Source organism: Seriola dumerili, unplaced genomic scaffold (assembly GCF_002260705.1).
Source record: "Seriola dumerili isolate Sdu_G_001 unplaced genomic scaffold, Sdu_1.0 BDQW01000149.1, whole genome shotgun sequence".
Taxonomy (NCBI): Eukaryota; Metazoa; Chordata; class Actinopteri; order Carangiformes; family Carangidae; genus Seriola; species Seriola dumerili.
Window position 1 is genome coordinate 13005044 of NW_019174404.1, and position 13854 is coordinate 13018897.

The 13854-nt window shown below is 41.5% G+C and overlaps 1 protein-coding gene across 1 annotated transcript in view; it reads left to right on the forward strand.

Annotated features, from left to right (window-relative positions):
- Positions 1-13854, forward strand: part of ttll5 (tubulin tyrosine ligase like 5) — a 46183-nt gene that overhangs the window by 18725 nt on the left and 13604 nt on the right. Inside the window, exons 16-27 of the mRNA XM_022751005.1 lie at positions 819-926; positions 1052-1143; positions 1736-1798; positions 2466-2614; positions 2893-3148; positions 4081-4198; positions 4691-4837; positions 4961-5052; positions 5182-5330; positions 5603-6184; positions 6285-6472; positions 8477-8616. Of these exons, the coding sequence (XP_022606726.1) occupies positions 819-926; positions 1052-1143; positions 1736-1798; positions 2466-2614; positions 2893-3148; positions 4081-4198; positions 4691-4837; positions 4961-5052; positions 5182-5330; positions 5603-6184; positions 6285-6472; positions 8477-8616 (2084 nt within the window). The remainder of the gene's footprint in view (positions 1-818; positions 927-1051; positions 1144-1735; positions 1799-2465; positions 2615-2892; positions 3149-4080; positions 4199-4690; positions 4838-4960; positions 5053-5181; positions 5331-5602; positions 6185-6284; positions 6473-8476; positions 8617-13854) is intronic.

A 13854-nucleotide genomic window follows, 5' to 3' on the forward strand; every position in this document is an offset into this window, starting at 1 on the left:
GTGGCAGACAGACGGCTTCTATCGATCCCTAATGCTTTATTTTAATAGAATTTTCATTACATTAGCAAAGTGGCTTTTTGTTAGTACGCGAGTGCTTCAAATGCTGCAGTGCACCACTTGACTCAAAAAGTCAGAAACTTTGCCGTAGAGAAACTCGGTTACTCAGACCTAAATCTAAAACAAGCCTGACACTAAACCAGGGTTGTCACAGAGGCTGTTGAAGAACTCCAGGGGCCTACGGTGAACCTGTCCTCTCTCTTTACTTTGATTAGGGGCAGCAGTTGAGACTTTTTTCAGCGGGATTAGGCCTTGTCACTTTTTGGCTGCCTTTGTATCCCCCCAGCCGCGTCAGACAAATTAAACGTAATCCCCCTGCTATTTAGATGACAAATTCTGTATGTGATCCCGTGGGGTTGCGCCGTGCTGTCTGGCCCAAGTTCCAACCTGCATGCCAAAGTTGTCAATCACAGCCTGGTCGTGCATGCAGCGGGGAGACAGTTAGGAATGCCAGCGTATAACAAAATGCTCCATTTATGTGACAGGCAGAAAAGAAGAGAGGGTATTTTTTTGTTACTCAAGGTGCAGTTTGCACATTTTCCATTTATAAATGAGAATTATGTTTGAAGAAGTTTGAAGATGTTAAACAGTTTCGCCAAAGATTTAAGACTGCTTTAAAAACCGCAGAACACAATTAAATTCCTTACAATTATGAAGCCACCCAGTTATTTTTTGTGAAGTATATGTGTTGGAAAGATGAATGGCATCACATGGTGGGTATCAATATAGCATGATTTTGTCTCTACTCTTGTCCCCTGTAGCGACAGAGGCCTTCATCAGCCAGTAACACAGAAACAGAGGCATCAAAAGACCAACAAGGTGCTAAACAAGGCCAAGGAGACAGCACCCTGAGCCTGACAGCTGAGGAGGTAATAACGGTGGTGTGTGACAGGATGTGTGCGATTCTGCTAAATTAAGACATTATAGGAACCTGAAAACTCTATTTAAAGCTGAGTCTATTTCAGAAAATTTCTTTTGTTTCTCACAAATATAGATCAAAGTTCTGAGGAAAATAAAGGAGGAATATGAGAGACGAGGAGGCTTCATTAGGATCTTTCCCACTGCAGAAACATGGGAGCTCTATGGGTAAGCTGAGCCAAGAAGGAGCGGACAGATCACTTGCAATCCCCAAGGGGTGCTTATCTATAATGTTATTAATATGTGTCCTCAAATAAGAGTAGACATTTAGGCTAAATGAATGCAATCAGTTCCTAAAGCCAGACCATGACTCCTCTTGACTGTGTCTAATTACTAACTACCAGACTAAGGTGTGGCTACAAATTTACTGACTTATTTGTTGTCAGAACGTATTTGTTGAACTGTGTATTATGTTCCAAGGAAGCCTTATATCCCACAGTGAGTTACTGTCGAAATGGCATTGAAACTCCTATTAGAGAGGAAATCCCTTTTTGTGCTTACAACTCATATTCCTATATGAGCATATGTTGCTTGATTAGATCCACGGGTCTCTTAGCAGCAGGGATTTTGTGGCATTTTAAAAAGCATATTATTGAGCAGTCTGGGAAATTATTGGTGCGTTTAATAGCGGCTGCTTCCAGAGTAGCTATATCACAGAAGCCCCATTTTAACACATTTGCCGCAAAATAAGGTGGTCAAGGCTCAATGGGGCCGCTGCCTTTATGATTATTGTAATTTGCTCATTATCTTCTTCTCTCAGTGGATATCTGGAGTCCAAGACATCAATGAACTACATGTTGGCAAACAGACTTTTCCATGGAAGGTAAGCATTTCCATTGTGGTCGGGATTGGGGAATAAATCTCTCCATCAGTTTGTGGAAACGGTTGGATTCGAACGTGGCGTTTGTTTGGTCTTTCGATTGGATAGGTGAGGGGAACAGCTGAAAAGATGAAGCACAGTCAACTTTTCCAGCGCGCCCAATGTCTATGTGTCTATGTGGCATTGTGGTGTCGATTTGGGGGCGGGAGGGGGAAAGACAGTTACAGATGAACTGTGTCTTTTTATTGAACCACATTTTTGTTATTTTAATACAACATGCATTTATGTTATTTGAATCAGTACGGGCTTTCAAGTTTTAACCACAGCTTTGACTGTTGTGCAATATTGTCTGGAGATTTGGCCCCCAACTAAGCCCATCTATGATTTTTCCATATTCATTAGGAAGCCAGATTAGTGAGACGGTTGTTGCTACAGACCTCAGTTGCTTTTATTATTTGCCATTTATCCTCTCTCCTTTGGACCATCACTGTCTGTCATGTCAACTTCTGGACCAGCTACTCAACCACACTAATCTTTCTCAGAACTGGCTTCAGTTAAAATTTATAAGTATTGCTCTGCAAAGTACTTTGTAATTGTTGATGATATATGTATAAATCATTATTGTTGTTGTTATCACCACTGTGTTGACATTTCTTGTTCTGTCTCTCAGGAATGTGAATGGGAATGTGCAGCTGCAGGTGGACGCCGTCCATGGCTGTCACGTTGTCCAGTATGAGAGGAAGCTGCTGTCTCTTGAGGCACGTAAGAGGAGACAGCGCCACCTGACTCATCGCTCTGCTGCAGGGAAGAAAAAATCGGGTAGGCCTGATGTTTTCTGCCTCAGCTCAGGAAACTGCTTTTTTTTCTAAAACTGAGAAGAGTGTAGCTAAGTGGGACAACATTGCATGCTAATACACTTTTGGTTCCAATAAATAACTCCCCTGTGTCACGGTGAGGTTGGCCAAATATGACTCTGAATGAGTTCATTTCATTGCAGCAACAATAAAAAGCCTATTTTGAGTGTGTCCGTGTCTCTAATCCAAAATGCCAGTGATGCAACTGACATTTGTCTTTCCTTGCAATGCTGCATACCTCAGGGAAGGAATCCAAGGCCTCCCCGACTGAGAGCAGCAGTCAAGAGGGAGAGGAGTGCGCTCAGGAGGAAAGAGAGGAGGTGAAACAAGTTCTCAAGCCAGTCTCACACAAGGATTTGGTAGCAGAGCAGAGAAAACAAGTGGCCACACCACTGGAGTGCTGCCACGGCGAGGCTCTGTCCAGCTCAGAGGCAGCCACGCACAATGCCAGGCCCAGAGTCAACCTGCTCAACATCCTTCAGCAGGGCTGGGACCTCAGGTCAGTCTGTGTTCTGGGCTGCTGCTCAGGTTGGCTGCTGCTCTCATCTTCCTCCCTTACAGTATTTTCTTCTCCCTCACTTCCCTCTTTTAGAAGGAGAAATGCTTATGTTCCCAGTGAAGGAGATGAGAAGAGGTTCAGGCCTTCTTTGCCGGAATATTTAATTATTTCTAAACAACTAGTAAAAGAAATGGGTGATAAAACCTTTCAGTTCAGTACCAGTTAAAGCCACAGACCTATATTAGCTAATGATTGGATAATAATTGACTGAGAAATAAAATGATACACAAACAAAAATAATATTTTCCATTTTAACTTTTAATATATCCCTCAATCAGACTGTGGTCTCCTGTCGATTTTAAAAGTGTGCCTGAAATTATAATTTACAGAGGAATCACAATAACAAGTCTGAGTTTGTAGAAATTCCTCAGTGCTTGACGCAAGGAAATTATAGTACAGCATATCATTGTTTGTGTTTGACAGCTATTTCCAAAACCTTTTTTTTTTCCTTTTTTTTCTTTTTTTTCTTTTTTTTTCTTTTTTTTTTTTCGACTACAATGTTCTGATAGTTCTCTTTCCAGGTTCACCTGGGCCACGAAGACAGCTTATCATTTTGATGCCGGTGCAGAACAAGATACATTGTGTTTGAACAACTTCTGGCTGAAAGTGATACATATGTGTTTTTGTTTTCTCTCTTTTGCTGGATGATATGTCAGCGAAATGGAATGAGTATAAATGCTTGTTCTTTCTGTTGTAACAGATGTATCACTGATTCCGACATAACAAAATAGTCTTTAATGTCAGTTTGAAGCAAACTGACAGAAGACCTAGTGGATAATCTTTGTTGTTGCGTCTTTTCTTTTCCATTGCTTTACCTTTGCAGTCCATGATGATTTTCCTCTCTCTCTTCTGCTTTTCCCTTTCCTCTCCAGTAAGGTGCAGGCCCGGATGGCCTTTTCCTCATACCTGCAGCGAGTCCAGCAAAGACTGTTAGCAGAGAGCAGAGCCAACACTAATCCAACTTGGCCAGAGAAGGATGACGACCAAATGGTACAATGATAACCATTTTTAATCTGCTCTTCCTAACAAAGTTGACATGGGTGGAATACCCTGGAGCATTGTTTCCTTTGTATGTATATATATGCCAGAGTTCCCCTCATTATTATTCTCTTACTCATCTGTACCCTGGCTTTAGCAGAAACGTGCACGAGGCATTTGTGGCCACATAGAAGGAAAACGTGGTCTCTGTAAAAGTAAGCCTGATTGGAAAGTCTGCATTGTAATGGCATACATCATCATCAGTAACCTCAAACCTTTGGGGAAAATGAATACAAACTCAGGCAGATCTCTAGGCCATTAAATTCAAAGCTTTCGGTGTTTTAAATGGCATTGAATGCTGAAAGGAGAGCACACACACACACACACACACACTCACACACACACACACACACACAGGCAGCTTGAATAAGTGTGACATGATGAATCAGTGATTCAGGGCTGTGATAATGACAGATTTCTCAAGTGTGTTTTTTGTCTGCACAGGAGCTGGTGATTCGCTTCTTGAAAAGAGCAGCCAGTAACCTTCAACAAGACATTAAGGTGGTCTTGCCCAGTCGCCAGTTACCACTTCAAGACCGCAGACGCATCCTGTCCCACCAGTTAGGAGAGTTTATCCACTGTTACAACAAGGTACCCATTCCCAGAAACTGATTTGACCTAAGAATTACAACATACATGGAGGTGAGGCAAACACAGGAGAAATTGTGCAACAAACCACTATATGTCTTGCTTTATTCCTTCTTATCTCCTCAGGAAACTGAACATATGGTGAAAAAACAGGAGAATAGCAAAGAGGAACATTGTGTTAACCCCAGTGTATTTCAGGAGTACATCACTGCAGCAAGGTTAGTGAATTGGCAAGTCCACTCACCATTGTTCAGGGTTTGGCTCTTTACCATTCCAGTTATATATGCTACTGAGTGAAGAGTGATCTCAATCTGCTATACACATTTATCTCCTGTTTTTATTAACAGTGAAAACGATCTGGAGGAAGTACTGACATTCTACACACAGAAAAATAAATCAGCCACCGTCTTCCTAGGAACAAAAGTCAGGAGTGTTAAGAAAGACGTTCATGAAATTAATGCCTCAGGACATTCAGGCGACTATGAGAATTCCAAAAGTGAGTTCCTTCTGTGTTTTTTTTTTTCATATTGTTACTGTAAGTCTGGTTTATGTTTAATATTTTATCATTCAAGCACAGTAAACAGGAATTGTTTAGATTTGTGAACTCCAAAAAAAAAAAGTTAAGGGAAAAGGATTGAGTCATCTGGGGTGAAGAAAAGGTCAGTTTCAAATGATTAGCACTCATTGGGGGAAAACAAATGTGTGTCAGAGCCGAGGAATGGCTAACTGATGATAAAGGAGCTCTGGCTTCTTTCCTCCTTTGAACAGCTCTGCCTGTGGCCAAAGAGGATTCCAGCGCTTCAGAGTCCTCGCTCTCCACAGGGAAAGTCAGCAGTGACCCAGACATCAAGGCCGCTGAGATTCAACCTCCTGTACGTGCGCTGTCTGAAGAACAACAGGCAGCGGTTGGAACTGGTAAAACCCAGCCAGATGTCCAGGCGTCTCAGCACTGCTCCAGCTTTCCTCTGACTTTAGACTGCACACATATCCATCTGCAGCACTGCTCTCCTGCTCCAGCATCCCTGCCTCTTCACTGTCCGCCACCGCCGCCACCTCCTCAGCCGCCGTCCTATGCGCAGTCCTTGGCAAAGTCTCAGTTCTGCCATTCTGAGCCTCTTTTTGACCCTCCTGCGTACACCTCTGCCCCTGTAGTCACACAACCCCCGAGAGCGATTCGGACAGCTGTTTCCTCCGGCTCCAACACAATCTCAACCGGGCAACAACCCCAGGTGCTCAGGAGGATTCAGTCCTTTACCTCATCCACATCCGGCTCTGGGGCACCCTCCTCCATCCCAAATGCCACGCACATCTATAGCCAGAAGCTCTCTAGACCCACATCTGCAGGCCAAGGTAAAAACATTGCTCCCTGCTGCTCAGCTCTTCAAGCACTGACCTTGTTATCTTGTTCATTCTTATGCTCTCTCATTTGTCTTACGATTTTCTTTTTCAGTTAACAGGAGGAGCAGTTCCAGTAAGCTGAAGTCAAACTCAGTGGGGGCCTTTAAGGAGTTAAACTCCCTGTCTGCCCAGGCCCAGTCGAACCAGCACGCCTTCATTTCAGCCCTGCAGAAGCTGGCTGACAAGCAGGTTGCTCGCCACTACGCCAGCTCCGGTCACATCAACCTGCTAACACAACACGTGAGTTCACGATGTTTTTAACCTCTATAACCCACTGGGCCGAGAGCGACACCCACCTGGAGCAGGAAGCTTCACTGTGTTTGAAGAAGAAACTATGCTGAGTTATTAAGCAACTGTAAACTGATCTGTGCAACGTTTCATGAAAGGAAGAAGAATCTGGCCCCTCTGCAGTAGTCTCTCTCTGTGAGGTCTCTGATATTCCTCTTTGTTGATGTGTAAACCTGGCTCTGACCCCATGCTGATGGGCGGCATCTCGCTGCGCATTCATTCAGCAGACCTGTCGGAGCCGGAGGGTCTGCTGCCTCTTACCGCGCACCTTCCTCCTTCAGCCATCAGCTCGCCTGCCGTCTGTGGGCTGGGGTTGGTGCGGGGGTGAGTCTGGAACTGGGGTTTGAAGCTGGCTGGCCTAAACAGTGGCGAAGCCGCATCAAGCCTCAGCTCTGTGTGAGGTCTCATTATCAGATGCACCATGGGGGAGTGATTTCTGTTGATACTTAACAAGCAGCCACTTTTTTGTGGTAATTGATGCTTATAAATAGAGGAATGTGGCAAATTGGCACTGAGCAGGGGAGCGGCAGCTTCACTGGCTCCATCACCACCTTCTCCTATATTCCCCAAAGGTTTGTCATTCGGCGTGGGGAGCCCCGCAACCTCTCCTCCTTCCTCCTCCTCCTCCTCCTCCTCTGCCTCTGCCTCACTGGTTTTTTGTCTGTCAAAGTTTTTTGTGATGGCACCAGACCACACAGACTGCAGTTTTTATGGCTTCCTTTTGACTCTACATTATTCTGTCTGTCTGAAAGGTGTTTGCCGTATTTCCTATGGATAGTTAATCCTGGGCATGGCAGCAGTTTATTTTTCAGAGTAAAACAGTCCAGTGTCTTGCACTTAAAGGCTCAGAGTACATGTTTTTTTTTTTTTTTAGGGCTCAGATTTGAAGTCATTAAATCACTTGCGGAACTAAATGGAGAACTTTGTAAACAAGAACAACACCCTGTTACACTAGTTGACTTCTAAGGTCTTAGTAATTACTCACTCTCATGCTAGGCGACATATATACAATAAAGTGTGTATACTCCTGTTCTGTGATGCATAAACATGGTGTTAAATCCTTCCAGCATGTGTGTACATGTGTATTTTTATGTCCAACACTTCATTAAGACATCCTTGTAACATTTTGTCTCAGTTAGTGCATGCCTTTAGACGATGGGGAATTATGGGAATACATATGTGGTAAATAACTGCTTATTATGGTACATATGTATTCCAGTTCTGACATGTTAAATTATATATGACATTTCAACAAGCCCTGTCATGTTTGCTTGCACATATATGTTTTTATTTTCTTAATTAGAGCCAATAGTTTCTAAGAGTGCAACCACTCTACCTTAATAAGTAACTTAAGGCTGGAGCTGAGTAACACCATGCTGACACATTTTTCATGCTGCACAAGGCTTGGCTGCTTTACAAGTTTTCCATTGGACATTTAGTGCTACACAGCAGGAAATAAAGTAAATAAAACACCACAGCAGTATGATTAATCCTAACATTCGATTACGGCAACGAGCATAATTCCCAGGGTACAGAGCAGTACAGAGGTGCAGTTGCTTCAGTATTGCTGATGTGGTTGTAAACAGATTTGGCCTGACAAATCATAATTGCAGATTCTGTTAGGGATGGAGGTGGGGGAGGGGACCACCTGGATTTAGTGCTGAGTGGAGACTAGCTGTGCCATGTGCTGTGTGTACATTTCAAACAGCCCCCAGATACAAGAGCACGAAGTGGTCGACGTAGGGAGGAACAAAACACGAGCATGTACTCATCATACGTTTCCATTGTTTTAGACGCTGTCTGAACTGGCTGGCAGCAATTGCTATGATAGCACAGACTTGACTCAACATTTAGCAACTGTATTCCAACATCCTGCTAATACAATAAGTGTAATGAAAATGTCAATGAATTTGTTGAAGTCGAATGATCTTTTAAAGTCTTCTCCTCTGCCTGCAGCTGACCAGTCTGAACCTGGCCAACAGGATGCTGAGCAGAGAGTGCTTCACGCTGAACCCTAAGCTGCGGCATACCGCTGCTACGACCCAAGGGCCCGTGAAAGCTGTTCACTCTGGAACAGATCTACTTAGCAGCACTGGGTGAGTCCAAAGAAATGTGTCATACACAGGGATAATCATTTTTTGTTTTGTTTTTTTATTCTGAAAAAACTGATGTATCAGTGTCTCTTTTGTCCCCTCTGGACATGTTTTGAATGATAATTTTCGATCTGAAATTCTTTAAATTACATTCACTCCTTCTCCCTCATAAAAGCCAGGATGTATGGATATGCAAATATTGATATTTAACCAACAGATAGAAGATGCCTCCTACTTCACTGTAAAGTCCATTCTTTATGTGCACTGTAGGCTTCATGTACGTTGGACCACGACTGACTTCCAGACTCTCAAACAGATTTAATACATTCAGAAAAACTTTCCCCCTTCAGTAGATGAATGTGAAAGCAGCCTTTTAGTGTCAAGCTATGTGCATACTGTATATCATTCTGTACAGGGAAGGTCAAACATCCACATGAACCAACAATACGCAAAAGCAGATCTTTGAGTTGATGGGAATTTTAGAAATAAGGTGGAAATCTGGTTTAAAAAAAGATCCACTTGAAAATAAGTTTAAACTATTCTGTTCTTTCTTTCTTTCTTTCTTTCTTTCTTTCTTTCTTTCTTTCTTTCTTTCTTTCTTTCTTTCTTCAAGATTCCTTATAGATCACAAAAAAGACGAATGATGAATGTTGGATATAGAAGATACAGATGAGCTCCATATGAGAAAGATAAAAGTGTCAATTCTGTAATGTCTCAATATATTTTTATTATTTCAAAAGTTCCTTCTCTGTTGCCCCACATTTGCATTCAGCACACCTCTGCTGCCTTATAAGAGCTGTAGTCCTGCTTTTGGTCAAATTTCACCATTGTGCTCACGTGTACTATTTATTCACCCTCCCCCGAGGCAGCACAGGGAGAATAGTGCGTTACAGTCTCAATGGGGTTCACTGCCAAGGTAAACAGCATATCTCTCCTTTGAGATCCTTGAGTTGGAGATGCTGTGCTGATGAACATCGACACAGCCGTTCTTGTTTTTCAGAGTCTGTCAAAAGAGGCCTAAACATTTAACACACTGTAGTTGAGTGTTTGACTTGTGTTGTTTGAGTGTTGTTATGGGAGATTGATGGATTCAGTTTAAAGTATTATTCACTTAGGCCAAATTACTGTCCTGAGGATTTTGTGTGTGATCAACTTAACAAAAGTCTTTACTGTAGACACTTAGATTGTGGTAGCCTATTTGGTCACACTCAATAGAACCTAAAGGCTTTTTTAATGGTCTCTGACGACTTTTTAGATTGAAGATTGTTAGTCTTTGGAAAAGGATTGCTGAGTGCCAACACCTCTCTGGGAAAGCTACTTCAATATGTGCCTGGAAATGGGCATTTTGTTCCCTTTTTAATTGTGTTTTGTGAAGCTAAGTAGCAGTAGAATTGGCAGCTGAATGCCGGGAGTGTGTGAAGCATGCTGGCAGCTTAAAACATTGCGTTGGAGGGGTGGTGGGGGCGGTGGGGGTGGGGTTGGCGGTGGGTGCTCAATGTCAAACACCCAACATTTAGTCTGTCTGCTCCAGGTTCTCGCCTCTGCAGCCATTGAAATTCCTCCTTCCTCACCCCTCTCACATTGCTCGGAGAAGAGAAGAAGGAAACACAAGGACAGAATATGATCACATGGTTGTGGTGTATGGTACCAGGCCTTGATAATAAACCTAGTGGCGATTGAGGGTGTAATTCATTGAGAGTTCAGCGTCAATGGTTACCACCCTTTTATTTTTCTGTTGATACGTGAGTGACAATCTCTCAGACAGCTTGGCCCTGATCTTGGACTCTGTTTTTCCAGTCCAGCCCTTTCTTGTGTATCGAGCTGTCAGAGAATTCCAGGAATGTCTGGCCTTTTCCCTTTTTAAAATGTTTTTATTTCCACAAACCGAGAAAGACAGTTTTAATAGAATTTATAATTTCATGGATAGCCTCATGTAACCTTTCTATATGATACTGAAGAAGCAAAAATCACCTTCTGATCCCTTGTTTCAGGTTAGAGCTCCAGTGCTTTGATGGATCGTACATTTCTTCTCTGAATTTTGTCATTCCCTTTAAATATTTCTGCTTTTACATTTATTGCTTTGGCACTTCATTCATCAGAAAATAAATTTTAGTTCAGCTTCACATTTCAGCTTTTTACATTTCACATTAATAATTCAAAGGAGAAATATACTGTGGCTTTTGTTAGAAAGCTTATTTTAAATCTCTCCAAAAAATACATAGTTCCCTTTATCTTCCCATTTGTCACTGGCTTATAATACAAAAAGCTCTCTTGTACCTTAGTACTCCCAGGCCTTGGTTTGGCGTTCACCTTTTACTGCAGTGAAATGTCTTTAATAAGATATTAGGATAAATTGCCTTGATTTCGCCTCGGCGCTGTTTCTTATAACACAGAATTTCCTGAGTCCCCCCCACACACATTCGGGATGACAATGTGTGCCAAACATACTGAAACTGTTAAGCACACTGGCTCTTTAAGCAACCACAGGGGTGAAGTATGATGGGTTTCAAAGAGTAGTACGGCTCTTTGAAGTGTTGCTGCCAGGATCTACCAGGTATGCTGCATCAGCACTCTGAGAGCTGCTCCCTCACTCCAGTGTGCTGACAACCAGGGGGCTTTGAACCATACGGCACGTTTTCATACACCCACAGTTAACTTTGGGATCATTTCCGGTGTTGGACCTCCTGGTACATTTATGATGATTTCCATACACTGTACTTGTGAATTAAAGTGAGCAACACACAGTCAGAAATTCAGACTACAGTCGAGACGACAACCTCAACAGCAACAACCAGTTTGTTGTGTTTGGTTAGGTTACTTTTGCAAAGTCTCAGACAGCCATGTTGTCCCTATCATTGTAATAAGCTGGTGATTTTACCTTTAATTTTTATTCAACTTATTAAATAAGGAAGGTTTTGGTGCTTTGGTTTGCTAGTACTAGTTGTGGTTTGAGCTGGAGATGGAGCTCCATGTGTGTCTTGTTTTAAGTCAGCAACAGGTCACAGGAATTATTCATTTGAATTTATTAATTTGTTTTGAGCTGCGTTTCCTTCTTGACACAAATTACCACAAAGTATTATCCCTGCAGTGTTACCTTCACTCTAGCACAGTGAACTGAGAAATACCACAACCCTGCTTTTGCAGGGTATTTTTAGTTCTGTTCAATACTTTATCAGATTGCTGTTTGACTTGGTTGAATTTTGTAAGGACATACCATTCCAAAGGATTTTATGACAGCCCGTTTCCCGAACCAACAACCGACTAATCAGAAAAAATCTGGTGAAATTTTAAGACTTCTTTGATGGGGGACAAAGTCCCACAAAATTGGTTTGATGTCTCTCTGCCTTTGAATTTAAAAAAAGAGAAGATTTTATTCACATTGATTGGAGCCAGCTGTGGTAATAGGATGAGGGGGAACCTTTAAGGTAAGAGCAAGTGAAATACAAGTGAATGGATGTTGGTAATTGAGTGGACTCACACACCTGTATAGCAGTATCCAGAGTCAGTATTTTTATGTGCCATCCATTTTGCGGAGTTGTCAAATGTGTGACATATACATACAGTTTGCATATAAAGCCCTTTCTAAGTAACTCATTGTACCATTAAAACATGAGGAGAATCTTAACTAGTAAAGACTGTCTAAATGTCTAAACATCTAAATTGGTTGCAAGGAAACATCTGTAGTGTCATCTAGTCAAAAGCTACATAACAACTATGTAAACAGGAAGTCACTGCAACATTATGAGCTGTGACATAATTTCTGAACACACAAGTTTTTGAGGACCAGGGGATAATCCCTAACCCTTAACATTAACCAATCAGTCAGTCAGTTTTAGATGTCTGTATTAGTCTGTCTTAACCCTCAGTACATGCATGGAGAAATATGTGAGTTTTAAGTATTCATGCAGTTTCGTGTGAGTGGGAAATACAATTATATCCAAAATCAAATTAGGCTTTCTAACAGACCTCATGAAATATCATTTAAAATCATCACAGTTTACATCATGGTTAAATGAAGCTGAAGTTATTTAATAATAGTCATTTAATGGATTAGTCAGTTGACAGAAAAATAATTGGCAACTAGTTTGATAATTGATTTAACCCTTTTAGTCATTTATCAAGCAAAAATAATGAAAGAAAATATGACAATTTCTCAGGTTCCACCTTCTCAAATGGGGGGATTTGCTGCTTCTCTTTGTCATATATCATAGTAAACGGAATTGTCATAAAACATAGTAAAGCGAATGTCTCCGGTTTTGGACTTTTGGTCACACAAAACAAAACATTTGAAGGCTTGACCTTGGGCTTTTAGGAAGTTGTGATAAATTTAATTTTTTCACTATTTTTTGACATTTCATAGACCAAAGAAATTACAAGTTAATTAAAGAATATTCAGCTGATTAACTGGTAATGAAATCGTTAGTTGTAGCCCTATTATTAAACAGCATTTCAATCAAGAGTTAGGTCAGATATGTTGACCATATCCCTTTTTGACTTTTCAATTTAAACGTGTCATCATCGCAAACTAGCTTTGTCAGTTAGTTTGGTCAGGTACTCAGCAACACACACACACACACACACACACACACACACACACACACACACACACAAATCTGACTAATTTGTTGTTTTCTTCTATAGACCCAATTCAAGACGATGTCTCTTCAACGTCCGGATGCTTATGATAATATGGTGATTCTGGGCTAAAATCACGAGTAGGCTATTTCCTTGTTGCTAAATCCGATTGAAAAGTATAATTTGATTAGGTCATCCACTCTAGGCAGAAGACACGATATCTGTCTGTTGTGTGATGAGAATGATCCAACCTTGCAAAGTGAAACTGAAGTGGTTCCTTTCTTTCATTAAATTTGTGATTGTAATCTCTGGGAGTTTTTTTCTCACAAATTTATGATTTAGGAATCTCAGAGAATATTCAGTCAATATTACCCCCCAGTCCAGCTGTATGCTAGGTTTTGACCTAGTCTTGCTTACCTACAGTGGCCCAAATACGCCACTGTAAATTAGACAATATTCTGGTTTGAAACATTTAAAATTCCTTGTGACTGTATTTATCACCAGCGATGTAGCTCACTGGTCTCTGTTGTTATTGTTTGAAGTGAAATCGATCAGGTATCTTTGCTTTTTAGTTTTCCATGTAAGGTTGTCCCCTTGTCTCCTTTGAGACTAAAACTGGCCGGATATCAGGATATTCTATGTTTTACTTGCAAAGTTATCAGTAAA